At 50.8% G+C, this 22,937-nt stretch overlaps 1 protein-coding gene across 1 annotated transcript in view; it reads left to right on the top strand.

The window, feature by feature from the left end:
* NSUN2 (NOP2/Sun RNA methyltransferase family, member 2) overlaps positions 1–22,937 on the top strand; it is a 35,116-nt gene that overhangs the window by 405 nt on the left and 11,774 nt on the right. Inside the window, exons 3-11 of the mRNA XM_006903131.1 lie at positions 3,735–3,839; positions 12,258–12,363; positions 13,940–14,011; positions 15,407–15,491; positions 16,897–17,089; positions 17,756–17,830; positions 19,629–19,759; positions 21,278–21,351; positions 22,651–22,781. Of these exons, the coding sequence (XP_006903193.1) occupies positions 3,735–3,839; positions 12,258–12,363; positions 13,940–14,011; positions 15,407–15,491; positions 16,897–17,089; positions 17,756–17,830; positions 19,629–19,759; positions 21,278–21,351; positions 22,651–22,781 (972 nt within the window). The remainder of the gene's footprint in view (positions 1–3,734; positions 3,840–12,257; positions 12,364–13,939; positions 14,012–15,406; positions 15,492–16,896; positions 17,090–17,755; positions 17,831–19,628; positions 19,760–21,277; positions 21,352–22,650; positions 22,782–22,937) is intronic.

Raw genomic sequence — 22,937 nt, forward strand, 5'->3', positions numbered from 1 at the left:
CGACTGGGATGTCTCAGGTGAACGTCAAAGGTGTTTGCCCGCCAGATGCAGAGGATGTTGGCTCCGTGGTGAGGCTTTTTGTTTTCCTGTCTCAGTGACACCTAACAATAGGCCACGTGTGTCTTGAAATGCTCCTTGTAAGTGAAGCTATTAACACTTTATCTCACATACTTTCAACACATTATTTATCGGTAGGGATGTGTCTCCAAAAGATACTATGCTTCAAGAAGACAAAGATTCTCACCACTGGGACCATTGGCAGCACCATGATGGATGGAGAAGAAACTGAGGTTGTTAAGAGTTAACACCTTATTAGGCCCCACAGTCAACACTCTTGACACCAGCAATCAGCAATCAAAAGACTTTACCATTAGGTAAATCTGCTGTCAAGGATCTTTCCAGAGTTCTGAGAAGCAACTATGTCAGACTAGAGACTAAATGCACCTGATCCAGCCTGTGGTCTTCTCAATTACTTGCTGGACAAATCAGAGAGCTGGGCAATGACTAAGGATGACAGAAGAGGAACTGATGCCTTTGTGCTGTGGTGCGTGGACAGCTAAGAAAACAAATAGATACATCTTAGAGAGGGTGAAACTAAGTTTCTCCTTGGAGGCTAGGATTTTGAATTTCCCTATCACATACTTTGGGCACATGGCCATGATCCTTGGAGAAAAAAGGACATCATACTTGGAGGGGAGGAAGGATGGCGGAGGAGAAGAGGACCCTAGATGAGATGGATTGATACAGTAACCAGGGCAGTGGGTGTTGGTGTGTCAGTCAGTGAGACTGGCTCAGGACAGGGCAGGCTTCAGAGCTGTTGCACATAGGGTTGCTTTGAATCGCAGGCGACTCAAGGACACATAACAACAACAAAATAATGGTCAGCAAAACCCAGAAGACTATGGAGTAAGTGGACTGACAGTGCATGCAAAAATGGGCTCAGACATAGCAGAAATTACAGGGATAATAAGAATCTAGTAGTGTTTCCTCATGTTACACAAAGGATTGCTGTAAACCGGAATGACAGCATTTAAAGCTGTGCTTTTGGTTTTTTCAAAACTTTGAGAGTTTTAAAACTAAAGCCAGCCTGTTATTAGGCGATAATAAGTTGGGTGACTCCCACCTGCCTGTGATCAACAGATCTGAATAATATCCTATCCTTTACCATCCTTGTCACCTCTGACTCACTTAAGCCCACAGCTACAGTAACCGTATCAGTCATCTCATTAAAGGTCTTCCTCTCTTCTGATCCCCCACCTTTCCAAGCATGTCACTCTTCAAGAGAATAGCCTCTCCTAGCAGCATGCGCAGAATATGAGACGAAGCTTTCTCATTCTTGCCTCCAAGGACCATTCTGGCTGCTCTTTGTCTTTTGGCAGTCCATGGAATACAGCCAGTGCACCTCTCCAACACCCCGACTCAAACGCATCAATTCTTCTGTCATCTTAATCACTGCCTACCTCATACATGGCTTGCTATAAATAGAGGGAAAGAGTAAATCTTCAAACATCACTTCTCCTCAGTAATTTGGAAGCAGGAATGGCATCCACTTCCTGAACAACATGCCTCCGGAAATTGTATGAACTTTGATAAATGTTAGTAGTTCTAGAAAGGCGTCAGGCCTTTTGTTCATAGGGTCACTATGAGTTGTGCTCAACTCGAAGGCAATCAACAATAATATCGTGACAGAGGACTTGCCCAATGCTATGCTATATATCTCTTCATTGCTGGTCCCACAAGTATTGACTGTAGAGCCAAGTAAGATTAAATCATCGACGATTTCAATCTTTTTTTCATTGATCCTACTGTTGCTTATTGGTCCAGTGGAGAGGATGATAAAGTACATTCTCTTAGTATGCCTTTCTACTATTTTTCCTTGAATTTTAACATTCCTTATATTGCAAAGTGCCATGCTGCTTCCTTCCTGTCTACACACACACACACACACACACACACACACGCACACACCCCTCTCCCTCACTGCAACCACCTGAGTAAACCAGTAAGTTTGTATGGTGGAAATCTGTCAAGAAAAGGAAAATCTGAGTATCGTCTACTTAACATTAACAAAACAAAACTGAAAAGACTATGTCATCAAAAGAGGAAAGCTCGTGAGACCTCGGAAGGTAGGCTGCCCTGTTGCTTGCCCAGATATTCCACTTTGTTACTTTTGACACATCTCAAAAAACAATTACAAAGGCCCTCCCTTTTTTGGCTTTTTTAAAATGATGATGATAAAAAGTCTTATTAAGCAAGTCAACTTTTAGGTGTAATCTACTTGATAATGACGCACACCAGACATGCATCACAAAAGCAGATAATCTGGTCTTTCTGTAGGAATGTGATAGTTAAGTTGGTCAGCAGTTGCCTACCTGCAGAATCCCACATGTCCTCAAAGAGCTTCCTCAGCTCCCCAGAGTCCAGTGGCCAACCATTGCTCAGACTGCCAGTTCATGTCTTCCTCTGGGCTTCCACCAAGCATCTGAGGTTCAGTGGTGGAAATAGTGGAGTTCTCCCTCCTGTGGCCTCTTGCTGACACCACCTGTCTGACGGTGCAGGCTTGCTGACTGGCTTGTTTGCTCTGATGCTCAACAGGTGTCAGTGGAGAGAGCTTCCACACTAACATGGACAGGGATGGTGTGGGGAAGGTCTGGAGACACTGACTACCCTCCGCTCCCCAGGGGGACATGGGGATAGTGCAGCACTGAGCAGCTTTGCTAGGTTGTGCATGGAGTCATGATGACCCTCTGTGACTCCATGGATAACAGCAAGTGGCTAGCTCCCACTCGCAGCTCCAGGCACTCTTGTGCTTTTTTGCATAGGCACCATCAGGATGGATGGAGAAATGAGTAAGACTGCTGACACTTCATCTACCTTGGATCCATGATTTGTACACTTAGTGCCAGCAGTCAGGAGACTGGGAGACGTACTTGGAAGGTCTGCAGTCAGGGTTCTTTTCAGATTGTTGAGGAATAATGATGTCAGTTTTAGGACTAAGGTTTGCCTGATTCAGACCATGGTCTTTTCATTCACTTGGTATGCATTTGAGATCTGGACTAAGACTAGGATGACAGAAGAATAATTGATGCCTTTAAACTATGGTGTTGGAGAAGAGTGCTGAAGATCCCATAGTCTGCCAAAAGAACAAACATTTATCTCAGAGAAGGTGCAGCCACAGTGCTCCTTGGAGGCAAAGTTAGAAAAGCTTCGTCTCACTATCTTGAGCATATGCTGAGGGAGGGACATCAAGCGTGGGAAGATGGAAAGCAGCAAAGGGTAGAGACCCTCACGTGGATTGACACGGTGACTGTGGCAATGGGCTCTAGTGTGTCAGAGATGGTACAAGATAGGACAGTGTTCAGATCTGTTGTTGATAGGGTCACTGTGGGTCGTACCCGACTCCATGGGACCTAACACCACCGCTGAGTTTGGTTTGAACTCAGCAATTCATGTACAGTAGAACGGAACACTGCACACTCATGTGCGCTCCCTTTGTTGCAGCCACTGTCTGAGGACTGTCATTTAATGCTGACCCTTTTACCTAATGATTGTCACGATGATGATGACTTTCCCTAGGGACGATCTCTCCTGAGAGCATGGCCAGAATGTGTGAGATGAAGCGCGCCGTCCTCCTTTCTGGGCAACGTTCCTGGTAAACTTTTCCCAAGGCAGATAATGCCGTAATAGTAATATTTTATGTTTGCTTTTCTTGAAATTTGCTTCTTTTTCAACAGCCACGCTAAAGAGATCCTCCACTGCTTAAAGAACAAGTACTTTAAGGAACTGGAGAATCTAGAAGTGGATGGGCAAAAGGTTGAAGTCCCGCAGCCCCTGAGCTGGTAAGTGAAATGGCCTCTTCACATTTGACACGTCTTTGATGTTTAGTCTCTGTCCAGTTGGAGCATATTTCTTGGTAGCATGTTTGCCATTCACGCTGAAGAATTAGCCTGAATGCTGTCCAGTCACATACTCAATGGTTTTTGTCATTGTCATTCTGTATCAGCTCTATTGCTTCGTTAGGAGTGATATACAGGTCTGTACATCTGACTTCTGTGCTCACTTGATTAACCAGGAAATGCAGCTCCTTCCTTTCCTCCATGGTCCTAGTACTTCTCACATTTTCACTTCAAATCCTTGTTTTCTCCCATCAAAGCTGTTGGTTCACTATCAGGAAAAATGCACCAGAAAACAAAATAGGTCTGTCTTGGAGAGGATGAAACCAAGTTTCTCCTTAAGGCTCTGATTTTGAAGCTCTGGCTCTCATACTTTGGGCATGTGTCTTTGAAGGGACTGGTCCTTGAAGAAGGAAGGACAGTGGCAGCCAGGAGAGGAAATCCCTGAATAAGATGGATTGATACTGTACCTATGGCAGTGGGGGTAGGTGTGTCTAAGTCAGTGAGACTGGCTCAGGACTGGGCAGGCTTCAGAGCTCTTGTGCTTAGAGTTACTATTCACAGGCAACTGGAAGGGCATGTAACAACAATTTTACAAGGGTCCTGCCCTCTGCTGTACGGGGTGCAGTGTTTACCAACACACCCTGCCCCAGGCCAGTCTGCAGTCTTCTCACTTCTATTTCCCTTCATCTAGTGCCCCTGTCACAGAGATAATATGTGTACATGTTGTTGTCAAACAAACCCCCAGCTGACCCTCCTTCAGGTGTTCAGAGGCAGTTAATTGTATGGGAGGAGATCGACCATCTTTCTCCCACAGACCAGGAGAATCCTGTGGATTCAAACTGCATGTCTTCAGGATGTGGTGCAACTTCTTACCCCTGGGCCACCAGTGCTCCCTTGCATGTGTGCATAGTTTTAACAAACACAAATTTATTCTCAATGTGTCTGCTTGGCTCCATAGTCAACACTCTTGGCAACAGCCGCCAGGAAATTAAAAGACATAATGTGATGGGAAAGTGTGCTGTTAGGGACCTCTCCAAAGTACTGGGGAGCAGTGGTGTCACTCTGGAGACTAAGGTGCCTCTGATACAGGCCATGGTCTTTGAAATCACTTGTTATGCATCAGAGAGTTGGACAATAACTAGGGAGGATAGAAGGAGAATTGATGCCTTTGAGCTGTGGTGCTGGAGAAGAGTATTGAGGGTACCATGGACTACTAGGAAAACAAACATATTCATCCTGGACAGGGTTAAACTGGGCTGCTCCTTGGAGGCAAGGATTCTGGGGCTGTGTAACAGATTCATCCTGGAAAGGGTTAAACTGGGCGGTTCCTTGGAGGCAAGGATTCTGGGGCTTTGTCAGACATACTTTGGACATGTTGTAAGGAGAGACCGGTCCTTGGAGAGGGACATCATGCTTGGGAGGGTGGAGGGGCAGCGCAGGAGGGGAAGGCCCTCTGTGAGGTGGATTGATTCAGTGACTGAGGTAATCAGATGGGTGTATCGGAGACAGTGTGATTGACACAGGATAGAGCACAGGTTAAGGCTGTTGTACGTAGGGTCGCTTTGAGTCGCAAGCGACTCGATGGCACATAACAACAACTCAGTGTGTTGTCCTTAGATGCTGTTGACTGGACTCCAACTCTTTTTTTTTTTTTTTTGCATTTCTCATTTTTATTGGACAGAAAAAGTTGCTCTTGCTATACAGATTTTAAAAAACCAAAATGCCTTTAAGAAACATGAAGAAAAATTGGGAGGAAGGGGCAGCAACCTCCTCAGGAGGCAGCAGGGGTCTGATTTCAACTCTAGCTCCCACCTTTTTCAGGGTACTTTATATTGAAGGCCCAGAACTCCAACCCCAGGAACACGGGTGAAGGAGGGCAGAGCCCCCCAGTTCCTCTTAACAGCAGTGGGAGAGCTATCTGTCCCTGTTCTCCCCAGCCCCCAAGTCTTAATCCATCCCACCCAACCCCCTAAAACACATGAACCAGGAAAAAACTCACAAGAGATTATAACATTTCACAGGAACAAAGAAAAAAGGACGGGAGAGGTAAAGTCTTCCCCACAAGATGCTGTGTCAGGGTTGGGGTGGGGGGTGCACCAGGGCCCCCCTGTAGCTTGAGGGAAAGGGGGTTCTCCTTAAGGATTCAGGAGACCTGGAGGAGCGGTGACGTGCAGACCGAGGGCTGGGTGTCTCCCACCTACGCTTGTGGCTTGGGGAGCGGCTGTCCCCACGCTGGCCTCTCCGGGAACCTTGCTCACTGCTGCTGCTTTGCTGGGGCGAAGCCTGTGGTGATGGGCGGCGACGCTCTGCAGGTGAATAGCACTCTTAATGACCCTGCATACAGCAGACCGATACCCTGCTCAGTCCCGGGCCGTCCTCACAGTCTCCACTGTGTCTGGCTTTCATGCGGAAGGGCTTTCTCTGCTGACCTTCCACCTTTCCCAGTGCGATGCCCCATTTCCAGGCCTGGCTCCTCCTGACACTCATCCCGGGTATGAAGCCTCATCCTTGCCTCTCAGGAGCACCCTCTTAGGTGGAAAGTCCACATTCAGGGTGCCAGGTTTAGAAAGAAGCACCTCTGGGTTTTCTCGGTTCTGGAGGCAGATCCCTGTCTCCTTCAGCATTTGTAGGCCAGCATTTCTCAGAGAGGGCCACGTGCTTTGGCCTTCCCATGTTGAACACCGGTGTGCTCTGTAGCAAGTGAGACTGCTGACCTGGCTGGTGGTGCAGATCCACTTGCAGGTCCATAGGAGAAAGACGGGCAGACTCCTCCTGTGTGGTTGAGTCTTGGAAACCCATTGGAGAGTCAGCTTTGATTTGGTTCTGGCTCGGTGGCAGTGAGGTTGCATTTTGAGGGGTCTCTTTGTGGCTAGGAGCTTCCCAGCACAGAGACTTTTGTCCAAAGAACTGGCTCCACTTCCTGCTCTTGTCTGGAGGACACCAGCATCTTCTCTCTAATGAGATAAAAAGAGCTATGCGTCACATTCCAGAGAAATTCTCCTTATGTAGATCAAAGTTGTGGTGGGATAAGGGTATTGCATCCCATCCTACTCCTTTCAGATAGTTACTTGGCTTGTCAGTTCATGGGGGATCATTCCAGAACTTGCCATACATATGTCTTGCTGGGAGGGACACAGTTCCGTCTGTGACACCTACTTTCCAGAGCACGCACCTTGTTACTGGCGTGCCACACTAACTGTTCACCCGCAGTCTAAAGGCAGGTGAGCAATGATCTCTGTGCCGTGCCCTTCAGAGAGTCGGGAGGCCTGGGCAGTGTCCATAGTCAGGTGCTCAGGAACCAGCCAGAAGGTGAGGGGTGGTGGTCAGTACACCCTGCTACCTTGGCAGACAGACCTGGTCACCTGCTTCTGACCTGGCAGAAAACTCCTTCAGTCAGGACTGACTCCATGGCGACCAGCAGCAACAACAACAGTGACTGCTAACCAGGCCCAGGTTTTCATTAATCAGGCACTTTATTTACCTCTTTTCCTTGATACAGGGTTTATAATTCACGTCATCAGAAGAATCTGTCCTCTCGATGTCCTCAGCCTTGGGGTTTGCCTGGCCTGTGACCTGTGCTATCCGCTCCTGTGCACTGTGGTGTCCACTGTAGCCCTTAACCACCCAGGGTAGGGCCCCATACCTCACCTGGAGGTGGTCTGGCTGAGTGTCAGCCTCTCTGTGGCAGGAGGCTGGGGACTGAGTCAGTCCCGCTGGACTGCTGACCAGAGGTGAGAGGCCCAGCCGCCCCCGACGTGCCCTGAAAGAACAGCACCAGCGCTGAGAACCCTGTGCTCTGCCACGCTGCACGGGCTCTGCGTTGTACATGAGGCCCCAGGCTAGGCTCTGGGATGGATCCTGGGCTTCCTGCGAGACACTGACTCGTGATAAATTTGGAGCCTCATAGCTGGACTGTTGTCCGTTCATCTACACCCTTTTTTGTGAGTAAACTGGCATTTCCAGGGTCCTTTGAATTAGGCCCAGGCAGATGTAGGAACCAGCGGACAGAAGTAAAGGAAGCCCTGGGGCCCTCCAGTGTGCACCTGGCATCCTGCAGGGATCGAGCTGTTGCTAGATGCCATAGTGTGGAATCACTCAGTGACTCCCCACAGCAGGATGAAATGCTGTCCAACCTCACCGCTTTAGGTCAGCTCTTGACTTCTCATAGCAACCACATGTACAGCCAGGGGAATCCACGCAGCAGATGAGGGAATCTCGCCGCAGTCGAGAGACTCCTGCAGCAGTCGAGGGAATCCCTCCTGAGACCTCACATTCCTGCTGTGCTGGAGCCAGCGTCACAGTTACTGTGTCTGTGTGAAGACGTGGTTAGAGGCAGGGGCGCTGGTGGCACTGTCCCCGCTCTGACATGTGGTCCTGCTGTATTACTGTGTGAAGATGTGGTTAGAGGCAGGGAACTGAGTGTCACTGTCCCTCTCACACTAGGACTTGGAAGACAATTAGAAGCAGGGATCTAAGTGTCACTCTCCCACTCTGTCATGGGCTCCCTTTGTGTGTCCTGTGAAGACATGATTAGAGAGGCATGGTTGCTGAGTTTCACTGTTTTTCCTCTGGGGTGTGGTTCTGTTGTAGATTGTGTTAAGACTTGGTTAGAGGCATGGATGCGGGTGTTGCTCTTCCCACTCTGTCATGTGGTGGTCACCCACACTGGCACTCAGCCCTGTTTCCAGTTGATGGACCTGGTGTCTTCAGAGTGTTTGAAGTTGTCCCCTGGGTGTCACTGCGTAGTGTTTTGTGTGTGCGCTCGTATTTCTCCAGTCACGTGGTGACTGCTGGCCTGCAACCTTAGATACAAAGTGAGGGGCGAAAGGGCGGGCAGCTGAAGATGGACCATCCCACTGTCCATCTGAGTATTGGCAGTCTTTCACAGGTGCTGCCCACCATCGTACCGAAGACTGAGCTCTGCCTGTAGTTCACGTTCATGCTTTAATGTGCAGGTTCCAGCGACTGAGAGGTGGATTGGCTCTGGTGCTGTGGGTTGTCACTGCTCCTTGCCGGCTGAGAGCTCTTGGCTGGGCCTCTTCTCCCAGCACTGCTCTTATGTTTTCTTGTTGCGCCCTGAGGGCTTTCGGAGAGGAGAGTGGATTCACTGTGGCACAGCCCTCGCGGGTTTGTCTGGCTGTAATTTCTGGACAGACAGGGTATCAGCACAACACTGTAGGATTCGGGCTCCCCTTACCGACTCCTCTTTTCAGTTAACATGCCAGGGCTCCCATAAGTTTTGCGTCCATCAGACATTAATTTGTCACCTATGATGCATATAGAGAGCACTGGTGGCCTAATGGCAAGAAGCTGTGCTGCAATACCAAAGGGACACAGTTCGAATCCACCAGCTGCTCTGGGAGAAGGTGGGCATTTTACTGTGTGATCACAGCCTCTGAAAACCCACCAGAGGGTCCGCTCTGGGTTGGTTCCAACTTGATGGTACACAGCAACAACAATGATACATATGCCTCTAGTCTCCAGCAGGGCAGGACTTCCAAATGCATCGTCCTCCTCCAGTGTGTTCTTTCTGTTCCATATGAACCAGTGTGTTCCTGGGAGGATCTCTGGCGGTGCAGTGTGCTGTACGTCAAATCCACCAGCCTCTCCAAGGAAGTACGATGGGCAGTCTCCTCCCATGGAGGATTGCAGTGAGTGGCTTGCTTTGACGGCATTGGGCTGGCTTCTCTGGACGTACGGTTTTCTACAAGGTGTGCTGTCTGCAGTGCTCATGGCTGGCACCGAGGGCCTTGCTCCTCGCCTGTGAGTGCGGTCTGTGTTGGTCAGCTCATGCCACAGATCCTTTTAAGGGCTTCAGTCCAGTGGCTCTTGCTGGGAGCACACTTTTCCTGCCACAGTCTTTACGTTCATTTCTGGGCTGAAGTTGGCTTCTTGTCGACATTGTGCATAGCAGAGTTTTCTGTCCTGGATGTTTTGAGATGCAGAGACAGATGATAATGGTATTTTTTTTCTTTTTTCATTTATTCACAGAAGCTATGATAAATTTTCAGGTGGAGCTTTTTTATCCAAAGACTCAGGGTCAAGGTTAGCATTGTGCTTCAAGATGATGTTTCACATAACATCTGTTGGCTCAAGGAAGGGTGAATCTGTTCTTGAGCTATACACACTTTCTTGTTGTTTGATGGTATTTGTGCCTAGTCAACACTGAACGTTCTTAGATGCTTTTATTCACACAGTTTAGCATCTTTCTCTGTCTTCGTCCCATATCCAAGCAGGAGGGGCCCGGCTCACGCCCTGGCCCGGGGCTGCGTCTGCAATGAGTCTGGATGGCACTTGCAGGCTGTGGTGACCTCCAGGACTGTGCAGTCCTTGGTCCCAGCCCTGCTCCTAACATTGGCCACCATGTGGTTGGTGTCACGAGTGTTACACTGGGATGGCAGTGTTAGCTGATCATGGTGCATTCGCGCCTCGGGAGACCATGCTTTGGGTTCCAGCCACCAGATAAAGTGACTGTCAGCACAGAGCGAGTCTGCTGGGGAATGTTTGACAACGCATGGCAGTTATTTATACTGTCGACTGTGGAGTGTGTTGTGTATGATGAAAAGTCTGAAATACCATGAGAATTACCAAAAACCTCATCTGTGGACAGGAGGTGAGCACTTGCTGGGTGCAGAACCTGGCACACCACCTCCGCTTTGTGGTGGAGTGAGGTCAGCGCATCCTCCGACTGCTCGGCCTCCACATGGTGAGAGGGGATGTGTGAGACAGAGTCTGTTCACCGTTCCCCACGGCCCTGCTGGCCTGCAGCATGGAAGCAGGCTGCACGAGGCTCAGCCCTAGGACTGCAGACTGAGCGGTCCCATCTGGGGAGTGCTCCCTGCATCAGGAAGTGGACATGCACGTCTGTCCTACCAGCCTGCCTGGTAGACCTGCCCTCGGTGTTCTGACCTTAGGTCCACACTGTCTCCGAGGTGTGGTTTGACGCAGGAGAACACTGTGTGCCTGCCTGCACCAAAAGGAGCAGCTCTGGTCTGGCCCGCTTACCCGGTGATTGTTGGAGCATGGGACTGTGGGCAGTGTCCGCCTCACTTCAGTGCAGGTCCAGGGGGGTTGGGGTGCCAGCCAGTAGCCTCGCCAGGGTAGCCCTCGGCCTCAGGGCTGGAAGGGTAGTGGGGCTGGCGAGGCCACCCACAGCAGCATCTGCTGAAATTCCCCTGACCTGGCAATTCACCATTCAAGCCATAGCTACTATGCTTACTGAAAAGGATATCAGACAAAGAATTAACACCTTTGAACGGTGAGAGTAGAGAAGAGTGCTGAATATCCCACGGGCTGCCGAAATATCGAATAGGTATGTCTTGGGGGGAAAGTGGAGCCAGAGCGCTCTTTGGAGGCAAAGATGGCAAAGTTTCATCTCACATACTTTGGACATGTTGCTAGGAAAGGCTGTTCCTTGAAAAAGACATCATGCTTGGAGGTTCAGTAAAGAGAGTCTTCAACCAAAACACAGTGAGTGTAGCACTGGGCTTGAGGCTGAGATTGTGAAGACGGCACAGGGTAGGACAGGGTCGGGTCAGTGTGAGTCCTGCTGAACTTGACAGCACCTAACAGGAACAACACCGGGGCAGCTGGCGAAATATCCCAGGCATGGTGGGCGGTGAGGATGGCGAGAAGCTCATCGTCGAGGTCCTGGCATCTTTCATCTAGGAAACACCAGGTTGGTTCGCTCCGGAAAGAGTGAAAGCCTGTAGTTGACAGAAGTTCTGGTGTGGTGGTTGTCTAGCCCAGGGACACTGAGGGTGTGGGCCTCTCTCAGAAAGCCCTACCCTGCAAGGCCGCGTCCGGATGCAGGCGGAGCTCCAGCCCATCCCTTGCCCCGTGTGTGCCCTCTGCCCTCAGCCCTGGCTGTAGCTGCTGGATCCTGCAGAGGGTCCTTGTCTCAACAGGCAAAGCGCCTGCCTACTTGCCGTTTTCTCCTGTGCCCATGTGATTCTTCATGCTGTCAGAGCCTTTTCTGATGCCCTCAGTGCATTTGCTTACTTGCAGGGATCACAGATGGGGGCTCTGTTTTTGCTGTAACCCTCCACATTCCCTTGTTTGGACCTGACAGCCTTCTGGCTGGTGTGTATATTGACATCAGCCATCATCTCAGCATCATGTGGTAATTCTGTGGATCATGTAGCTCCCGTAACCCACGTGCCATGTGACATGGTACATATCATTTATGTTGCGATCATGTGTATCTCCTGGAATGCCCGTGGCCCCCGACAGAGCCTTGTGTCCCCTGTCCACTGCTGTGCCCACCGGCTGCCTGCCTTAAATGGGCACAGGGTGGGAGCAGGCAGTACAGACGTGGGGTCGCCGAGGTGCTCCACTTCTCAGTGTCCTTGTCCTTGTCAGGTACCCTGAAGAACTTGCATGGCACACGAACTTAAGCCGGAAAATCCTCAGGAAGTCACCACAGCTGGAGAAGTTCCATCAGTTTCTGGTTAGCGAAACAGAATCTGTAAGTAGCAGTCTTAAGTTTGTGTGTTTTCCTGGAGCTATAAATGCAGATGTTTGTGTGTGTGTGTGCATGTGTGTATGGATGTGTGTGTGTACCTTAACCATATTTGTTGTGCCTGCGCTGAAACACACCAGCTGGGAATCGAGCCCGGTTCTCCTGCATGAGAGGCAGAAATGCTACCACTGAACCTCTGAGGCTCTCCAGCCCTAAGTGCTGTTGTTAGACATCGTTGGGTCGATTACAACTCATAGTGACCCTGTTGACACCGGACCTGACCTGTGCCATCCTCATCATTTCTGATCTGTTGATCATTGTTAAAGTCACTGTGTCAGGCCTTCTTATTGGATAGCCTCCTCCCTTTTGCTGCCTCTCCACCTTTCCAAGCACAACGTCCTCTTCCAAGGATGGCCTTTGCTAACAACATGCCCAAGGTATGGGGCACAAAGCTTTGCTATCCTTGCCTCTAAGGAGCACCCTGGTTGCACTTTCTCCAAGACATACCTGTGTATTCTTTTGGCGTTTCATGAGAAATTCAGTCATCTTCCCAACACCACAACTCAAAGGCATCGGTGGTTTTCTTAGAACCTAATGCATTGTCCACCTTTCACGTGAGTAAGAGGTCATTGAAAAGACCATGACTTGGACCAGGTGCACACCTCTGTGTTTAAACTGACTTTCTTGCTCCTTAACACCTTAGAGAGGTCCTTGACATCATATTATACAGGCCATGGTCTTTGCAATCACTTGTTATGCATCAGAGAGTTGGACAATGACCAAGGAGGATAGAAGGAGAATTGATGCCTTTGAGCTGTGGTGATGGAGAAGAGTATTGAGAATACCATGGACTGCTAGGAAAGCAAACAGATTCATCCTGGAAAGGGTTAAACTGGGCGGTTCCTTGGAGGCAAGGATTCTGAGGCTCCGTCTAACATACTTTGGACATGTTGTAAGGAGAGACGGGTCCTTGGAGAGGGACATCATGCTTGGGAGGGTGGAGGGATAGCGTGGGAGGGAAAGGCCCTCTATGAGGTGGATTGATTCAGTGACTGGAATAATCGGGATGGGTGTGTCTGAGACAGTGTGATTGGCACAGGACAGAGCAGAGTTTAGGGCTGTTGTACATAGGGTCGCTGTGAGTCGCAAGCGACTCGACAGCACATAACAACAACAGCAACAACAACAACAACTCACCTTTTGATTTCTTGGCTGCTGGTGTCAGGGGTGTTGATTGTAGCTCCAAGCAGGAGGAAATAGTTGAGAACGTCAGTCTTTCTCCACCTGCTACGTTGCCTGATGGTCCTGTGAGGACTTTTGTTTTCCTGATACTGGGATGTAATCCATGTTGAAGTCTGTACGTAGTCTTTAATCTTCAGCCATTTCACTTCCTCCCATCTTGTCCACTGCTGTAAAAACCCATCACAGGTTATCTTCATGTATTCAGAGGTTCTCGACTGGACTTGTTCCCCTTTTTCTCTGTGAGCTCATATCGTGTCATTTCTCTGTCCATTTGAATACCACCCAGTGTAAGGAATTTGGGATTCTCAGGACTGTTGCTGAGTCTGCTTTCTCTCCCCAGGGGAACATCAGCCGTCAGGAGGCCGTGAGCATGATCCCACCTCTGCTGCTCAATGTCCAGCCCCATCACAAGGTGAGGCGGCTGACCTGGAGGACAGCTGTGGTCGGCCTTGTGCCTGCTTGCTGCGTTTTATTAGGCCTTTCTATCTTAATCGGGTTAAAAGCGCTCCCTTTTCCCTGTCCTGTTTACTTTTGCTAAAATAAAGGTTAATCCTTTCGGGTTGTCTTTGTCACAGTGACCATGACGGACAGGGTGGGATGGCCCCATAGGGTTTCCAGCAGTGGGTGGCCGTGTTCCCGGAAGGTGTGAGTCACTGGTCTTTCTGGTTAGCTCCCGAGCTCCTTTTTTTTTTTCTAAGTAAAGGATGAAACCTATTTTGTTTTAGAAACACCTCCCCCTACTTTTTGGCTAAGATAGGAAGTAGTGTGTACTTGAGTCACTTGCTGTTTGGACTGTAGGATTTCGGTGGTCTCCAGAGCTGCTCTCCTCCTGGAGTTTGAGAGTATTAGAAGGTGAGCAGGTCTCCCTTGGTGATGGGAGTTCTGGACATCCTGGGAGCGAGGCCCGAGAGTGCCTGTGGAAAACTGTTGTCCACATGCCCCACGAGGTAGACCCTGCCACTCGATGCTGAGTAACTGGCCTAAGGTGGCCACGCTCTCAGGGTGAGCCGGAGCCCCAGGCCATTTGCTCCCCACAGTGCGCACAGCTAGCTGTCCCAGGCAAGGACTGTCCCTTCCTGCTCATTGCTACGTGGCTTACCGCAGCTGCTAGTGACAGGCTTTATCACCCGGTGTTGACACGGGGCCCCTTGGTAAACCATGCTGTACCAAAGCAGATGGACTGACTCCTAGCTGCTCACCCTGCGCGCGCACACACAGTGGCGCTCTGGTGGCCTAGTGGTAAGGAGTTGCACTGCCAACCCAAAGACGTGTGGTTCGAATCTACCAGCTGCTTTGCTGGAGAAAGATGGGTAGGGATTCTTCTCCCATGTACTGAACTGCTTCTGAAAACCCACAGGAGGGTCAGCTGTGAATTGGTTCCTATTCCCCAGGATACACCAAAATATAAAAAAAACAGACAAGTAAATATTATGTGTATAGTTTATAGAATATCGAGAGCATGACAACAAAAAGTTGGCAGTGTTGTGAGAAGGCCCAGAATGGGAGGGACCTGGAGACAAGAGGGGTGTGTGCCCCAGGGGCGGTGCTGGTGGCATCCACGAGCTTGCTTAGCACAGCGTGCCACCCACCTTCCCTTTTATAAAAGTCACAGCATCTGCAGTCAGGCAGAGTGTGATAAATGAGGGATGCATGCTAAATGAGGGATGCATGCTAAATGAGGGATGCATGCCTGAAGAAACTGTAGACCTTGGGGGAGAAATAGTTACACTGTAATGAGAAAGTTGTACTTGAAGTAGCAAGTCTGATTTCCTGATGTAAAAAGCTGCACATGTTGCTTCATTGACAGATTCTGGACATGTGTGCAGCACCTGGATCAAAAACCGCCCAGCTGATTGAGATGCTGCATGCTGACATGAACATCCCCTTCCCAGGTGGGCTGGGGCTCAAGGATTGGGGTGAGGAGGTGGAGGGGGGAGACCCTGCCTCAGCTGTCCCCAGCTCTGCAGCCATCCTTAGTGACGGTGCTCAGAGCCACGTGTGAGACTCCAGGGCCTTGTCTGGCGCGTGTGCGTTCTCGTCCAAGCACACGGTGAGCCCTTCTGACCATGCACAGCATCACGGCCTGACTTTCTTCACTGTTGGTGTGGTGCTCTGTTGGCACTTGCACACCGCCTGTGTGGGGCACTGCTCTCAGGCTCCAGGGCTGGAATCCACCAGCTTTGACAAGGAGCCATCGTCCGTGACCCTGCGGGGGTGTCTCCAGGAGGCTGTGCAGGGTGTGTGCTGGACAGGAGCTCCGAGTGTCCCTTGGGGAGCCTGGGGCGCTCCTGGTTGGGTGTCTTCCAAGCCAGAACAGCTAGGATACGTTTGTGGGGCTTCTCATTAGGTGTGTCTCATCTGACCTTTTATTTAAGCCAGGGGCTCTAACTCTGTTACATATACTACTGCTTTACTGTATTTTAAAAAGTCCTCTGTTCTGAGAGCAGTGAAAAAAAAATCAAAAGATGCATAGAAGCAATGTGTGGCATCAATAGACTTTGTGGTCCTCAGCGTCCACGGCCCTGAGAAGAGCGGGATGGTGCCCTGCTGCTACCACTGCTCACCTCTCTGAAAGGGATCCTAATAGAGGGTCCTGGATCGAGTTTATCGGTGATAAATAATAGACCAAAACTCAAAGCCAGTAATAGCCAGGCTTCGCGGCCTGATGGAGACTGACTTCCTCATAGCTGCCTTTGAGCCAGGAACTGACCTCCTGTGGCAAGAACAGGAAAAAGGAAAAGTCCTTTGTTCGGGTTAACGTGGCTGAAGAGCTCCTTTGTTCTTGGCCATGTGTAGTGACTTGCTGTAACGGGCAGGCTGCTGAAGCGAGATCTGGGCTGGGCGTTATTAGTGTTGTCTCACTCAGCACATGGGGTTCCAGAGCGATGCTGGTGCTGGCCGGTCTCTGCCTTGGTAGATAGCACAGCACATCTGTGGTCTCTCTGCGTACTAGTTCCTCTGTGCTGTCAGAGTGTCAGGGGCTGTCAGTACAGAAAGAGGTTATGCAGTGTGCTCACTTTGCTGGTTTTTGAAAAAGGAGGTTCAAGGTGTTGAACCATAATTCTTCCCATTCTGTTGACTGTCCAGATAGGTGTACCTTGTATAAGATTGAGTCTGAACTGAGAGTTACTGGTTCAAAGCCTCAGGTCATGAGCTGGAAACATCTGTCTGATGGGTCTTCAGGGTTTGAGATTGCTCAGCGCTGCTGGCTACTATGTGGCTTCTCCTCTCCTGTCTGGAGCCCAGAGTGTCCCCGGAAGCTGCCTCTCCCCTGACCTCACCATTTCCCGTCCCCAGAGGGCTTTGTCATTGCGAACGATGTGGACAACAAGCGCTGCTACCTGCTTGTCCACCAGGCCAAGAGGCTGAGCAGCCCCTGCATTATGGTGGTCAACCATGATGCGTCGAGCATCCCGAGGCTGCAAGTGGATGTGGATGGCCGTAAGGAGGTGCTCTTCTATGACCGAGTCCTGTGCGACGTGCCCTGCAGGTGAGTGTGTGCTCGCCATGCCTGTGGCCTTCCAGAGGGTCCTGTCCTCCAGGGTGAACTCAGGCCCCGCAGGTGAGTGTGTGCTCGCCATACCCGAGGCCTTCTAGGGTCATGGCCTCCAGGGTGGATGCGTGTCCTGTGTCGTAGGCCTGGGGCTGCAGTTGAGTCTGCCGAGCACTCCTAGGACAAACTACATAGGTATCTGACATTGTAAATCTTTCTGAGAGGGAACTGCTTTATCTTCTTACCCACCGTCTGGTCGGCGGGGGAAGGATGGGCCATCTCCTCATGGGAAAGCCCACTGGAAGGTCAGCTATGAATCTTGTCTGGTTTGATGGTTCGTAAGAACAGTTATTCAACAAATTAGTTGAAAATAATGCTGTTTGTTAATGAAGAGTAGTGACACCAAAGTGTCTTACCCTTATTAAGATTCTGTACTCCAGTTCTACAAATGAGTGTTGTTATTTCTCCCAAGTGGAGGCAGACTCATCCTGTGAGTGTTAAGTGAGGTTCCTGCTCAGAGCTTCCGCTTCTGAAGTGGGCAGGACGTTGGCTTGAGGGGTGCGAGTGCTCAGGTGGTTTCCAGGTGGAATTTCTAATGTTTTGCAATGTCCTGTTTCCTCACTTTCTTGGGCATTACTAACTTCTCAATTCCTTTCTTTCCAGTGGCGACGGTACCATGCGGAAGAACATCGACGTCTGGAAGAAGTGGAGCACCTTGAACAGCCTGCAGCTGCATGGGTGAGCGTAGCCCTGCATGGCAGGACCCTGGGGACGGCCGGCATCCAGGCCTTCAGGGGCCTTCTGAAGAGACTTGATGAGATTGTTGTTAGGTGCCGTTGAGTCGAGTACGACTCATAGCGACCTTATGAACAAAAGATCTGACCCCTATTCTGTCCTGTGCCATCTCCACACTTCCTGACACACATGAGCCCATTGTGGCAGTCACCGTCGTGTCACTCCATCTGGTTGAGAGTCTTTTCTTCGCTGACCCTTTACCTATCCAAGCATCATGTCCTTCTCTAAGGATTACTTGATCACCCTCTGATACCAGGGGACTGACCACCACTTGGGGCGGGGGGTGGGGTGAAATGCCAGCGGGTTGGTTCCAGCTCACACTCCAGTTGCCCACCGGGGCTTCTCTCAGGCTCTCATTGCTGACCCGCCACTGGGTTTTCACAGGCTGTAAACCATAACATAGCTCGCCCAACTTCCTCCCAAGGAGCAGCTGGTGAATTCGAACCACATGCCTTTGAGTTGGCAGCACAGCTCCCTGATGATGAGTTGATAGTGGTTTAGTCTGTGGTTTTAGTGGGAGCAAATGGCCAGGTCTTTTCTCCCGCCTTGCACCTGTGCAGCAGCAGCCGCGCCCCCCCCCCCCCCACCCCGTGACTGAGCACTTAACTGTTGCACAGCCACGACTCTTTTTTAATGCCTCACTTAATTCTCAGTTTTTTCTTCTTTGGACTGAATCTCTGTGTTGTATAACATTTTTGTTCTGAGAGGTTTTTTAATGAGTTTCTCTGTAGTAAGAGAAATGGTTCTGGGAGAAAATTTGGAAAGCCGCTGAGAGTGACAGAAGACAGTCCCCCCGCTCGGGCACCTGCTGTAGCAGTGAGGAGGCCAATCTTTTCCGGTCGGTTTGAGTGCCAAGCAGTGTGCAATTGTGCTGCCTGCACGTGATCCGTGGGGGTTCTCACTCCCCGGTTATATTGTGGGGGCATCACCGTGAACCCCAGCGGCAGGGTCTCCTGTCGATGCTTATCTTACCACAGTCTGTGCTTTTTTTTTTAATGAGAGTTGAGATGAGAATGGTAGAGGGAAATCCATTTTGCTAGGAAGCATATTCACACATTTGTGCAAGTGCAGAGGTTTTTTTGTTTTTTCATTTGATAAGTCTCTGTTTAGTGGTCAGACTAATTTAATACTTGTTTGTGAATTAACTTTATAGTTTGTGGGTACAGTAGAAACAGTTAACAGAGCCTTGGAAAGAGTGACCAGCTCCTTGACGCATCATAGTTATTGATGCTGGCAGCACGGTGGCCTCCGGCACTGCGAGGGTTGTAGGAATGGCACAGCTCTGGGTGGGGTGTCTGCGGCTCATCGGGTGGCTAGGAGTGGGAGCTCACCTGCCAGAGCCTGGGAGCAGCGTGGTGGTAACATGACAGACGTCGCTTTAACTTCACCTGTGGGTGGTAGTTTCCATGGGGTTGATGCCCACTTGCCCCTTGCCTGGGAGGACGGAGCCCCACAGGGCTTCCCTGGTTTATTTATGGCGCTGGCTCCCTGGGCCCTTCCTGTGTGGGGTGGTGGCATGGGTTCCACCTGCCAGCCCTTTTAGTCGCTAGCCAAGAGGTGTCAGTGCTGGTCTCTACCTCACTTAGGAATTGTAGCAAGTCCGTTTCTGTGAGGGGTTGTCTGTCTGCATAGCATGTTGTGTTTTGCTGTAAGTTGTCCCTAGCCAGTGGGCAGATGCGCGCACTACAAGGCCCCTCGCTGTGGGCACGTGCACTGCGTGAACCCTCACATCTGCTCTTAGCCTCCAGCTGCGGATCGCCACTCGGGGAGCAGAACAGCTGGCTGAAGGTGGACGGATGGTCTACTCCACCTGCTCCCTGAACCCCATCGAGGATGAAGCCGTCATCGCTGCTCTGTTGGAGAAAAGCGAAGGTAGGAGTGGCCGTCACCAGGAATGTGGCTGTGGGGGAGGGTGCCCCTCCAATCTGGTCCCTAACCTGTGACCACAGCTCTGGTGACAACCATGCCCGTGGAGCAAGCAGTCCCCCCGCAGATTGGAAATTACTCTCAAAAACCTCCAAGCATGTTGCTGTCAAGTTGAAACAGATTTGCAACTGACCCTCCAGTGGATTTCAGAGGCATTAAATTGCTTGGGAAGAGATTGCCCGTCTTACCCTGTGGAGCAGCTGGGGGATTGGGCCTAGCAGAGACACCACCCTTGTTAGCAGCATGTGCACCTCCAGACCCAGGATCCCTGCGTATCTGCCCGGGTTTCCTCAACAGCTGGGAATTCGATTGGATGTCCCGCCCTCTCCAGTGACAGTGGGAGACCACCTATATGCTCTCCTGGCCGCACTGGGAGGACCCTGGCTTGGGGGCTAAGCAGAACTCACAGTGCAGTACCCTGTTTTAAGAGGGGCGGGTGTGGAGGGAGAGGGAGCTGCAGCCCCCCACCCCTGACTCTGACCTCAGCAGGGTGGAGAGATGTGCTTGGGCACCAGCCAAAGGACAGGTCAGCACTGGCAGTGTGACACTGCTGATGAGTCAGCCACTAGAAGAACCAGCAGGGTCCCTGGGGCGGGGACCATTCTCCACAGCTGTGGGATGTGCTTGTGGGGCTGGTGTAGCCCAGTGACAGTCATCGTGCCTCCACAGTAGCTCCATGGAATTAGTCCAGGCCCCTTCTGTGAGCCTTTGAGTCTGTGTCTCCTGTGGTGCTGGCAGCCCATGTGACAGGTTCCCTTGGTGGTCTCACCTCTTGGCCTTTCTTGAGATGGAAACCTTGAAAAGGAGCTAACTCCGCAGCCACTCTGAGGAGGAAGATTTGGCAGTCCACTTCCGTAAGGATTTACAGCCTCAAACCCTGCGGCTAGGTGTCCTCTTCCCTCTTGCATCGCTGTGAGTCAGGGTCAATGCCAGGGCAGCGAGTTCCTTCAGTTAGATCGCCACATTACACTACTTGGACCTGAAACAGATGTTGAGAATTGTGCGCTCACCTCCTGCCATCAAGCTGTCCTGGCACAGTGATCCCATCAGGTTGTCGAGTCTGTAAACCTTCACAGGAGCAGATTGCTGCTGCCTTCTGCCACCCTCTCAGTCCACGGCACGAGCCCGGAGTGCACCACGTCTGCAGTTGTGCCTGGCTCTCGCCTCTGATGCTGGTGCTGTTGGCTGGCAAAGACATAAAAGCCTGGCAGTGTGGGGCGTGGCCAGGTGAATGGACCGTGCCCTTCACAGAGCCCTCCTGGGAGAGTTTCCAGGTTGTGACGTTCATGAGTTATAAGTAGTCTCTGGTGACTGCAGCCAGCTGCGGCCTACCCATGTTACACTTAGGACCATTTGGGCAGTGGTCACTCTGGCCTGGCCATCGGACAGTCCACTTCCCCCCAGTGTGTCCTGTGTCCCCCTGGCCTCCCCTGACTGCACTTCCTCTCTCTCTGTGTCTCCCAGGGGCTCTGGAGCTGGCTGATGTGTCCTCGGAGCTGCCAGGGCTGAAGCGGATGCCTGGACTGTCCCAGTGGAAGGTGAGAGTGTGGCCCCAAGGGAGTTAGGACTGCTGTTTTCTTCCTAAAATCCTGAAAGTGTTCACATCTGGGAAGCTTGCCTAACCACATGTGGATGAGGTTCAGATGCAGTGTTGTATTTAGTAACAGAAGGTGAGATTCGAGTACTCTCAAGTCACTCTGCAAATAGAAAAGTTTTTCTCTAGACACTAGCTTTACCTGTTTTCTTCCCCAAAGCCGCACCGTCACCATTGTGTCAGGTTGTCCCGGCTCCCTGAGGACAGAGAACTACTTTAGGTTTCCAGGGCTAGCATCTCAGAGGCACATTGCCTGTTGGCCTTGTGGACAGAAAGTGATGTTAACGAGCCAAAGGTGGGTAATTTGAATCTGCAGCCCTCAGTTTAAATTCATTTTGGTCAAGCATTCTTCTGAGTGGTACAGCACTGGTCTGTGCATTGCTGTGCAGAGGTAACTCGTGGTTGCTGTGATGCTGAACACTGTGACACTGTGTCAAGTGTGATAATGGTTACCCATGGTGAACAGTGTTGGGTGGAGCTCCCCAGTTAAAACAGGCTTGGAAGCAGGAGTGGCATCCACTTCTGAAATAGCTTGCCTCTGGAAACCCAGTGAACTTGGAGAAACGAAGAAAGTTACACAAGTGTTCAGGTCTTTCGTTCATAGGGTCGTTTGGAGTCATCTACAACTCAGCAGCACTTAGCAACAACAAACACATGCGACTGCTCCTTTTGAGGGATTGTGTCTGTGGAAGGTCCCCTGCTCTGTGGCCTGGATTGAGTCCTTGTATTCTGTGGGAGCACTCTGGTCACTCTGTGGACAGGAAGAATCCCATTTCTTGTGGGATCACTCTGCTGTGTCTGAATGGATCAGTCCCTGTGTCCTGCGGGAGCACTCCCTCTGGACACTCTATGGACAGGATGGTTCCCCATTTCATGCAAGAGCCCTGCTGTGTGTGGAGAGAACTGAGCCCGGTACCCTGTGACAGCCCTCCTGCTATGTCTGTGGATGGTTTCCCTCCCTGAACAGGGCGAGTTCCTAAGTCAAATGGGAGCACTCACCCGTGTCTGTTGACAGTCTCTTAACTCTGTGGACAGAGTGAGTCCCTTTGTCCTGTAGGAGCTTTCCTGTTGTGTCTGTAGATGATCTCCATCCCTGTGCACAGTGGGAGCACTCCGCTGTGTCTTTGGACAGTTTCCTTCTCTGTAGAGATGGGAGCCCCTGTGTACCATGCAAGCACTCCAGAAGCAGCCTTGTGCTTCTCTGACCATCAGAGCTGACCGTGACCTCTGCCCTGTGTCTCAGGTCATGACAAAGGACGGTCAGTGGTTTACAGACTGGGAGGAGGTCCCTCACAACAGACACACACAGATCCGACCCACCATGTTCCCCCCCAAGGACCAGCAGAAACTGCAGGCCATGAATCTCCATCGGTGGTAAGTGTGGATGACTTGCTTGGGGGTGGGCCGTTGTTCTGAGACCTGCAGGCTGGCTTAGGGCTTGTGAGTCTACAGAGAAGGGACCTTTAGGCCACTTAACCCCAGCTTTACAACAGCTCTCTTTTTTTAAAAATTTTTTTATTTTTCATTTCA

This window comes from Elephantulus edwardii, unplaced genomic scaffold (assembly GCF_000299155.1).
Source record: "Elephantulus edwardii isolate Elephantulus edwardi_28Jun2011 unplaced genomic scaffold, EleEdw1.0 scaffold00515, whole genome shotgun sequence".
NCBI classification, from domain to species: domain Eukaryota; kingdom Metazoa; phylum Chordata; class Mammalia; order Macroscelidea; family Macroscelididae; genus Elephantulus; species Elephantulus edwardii.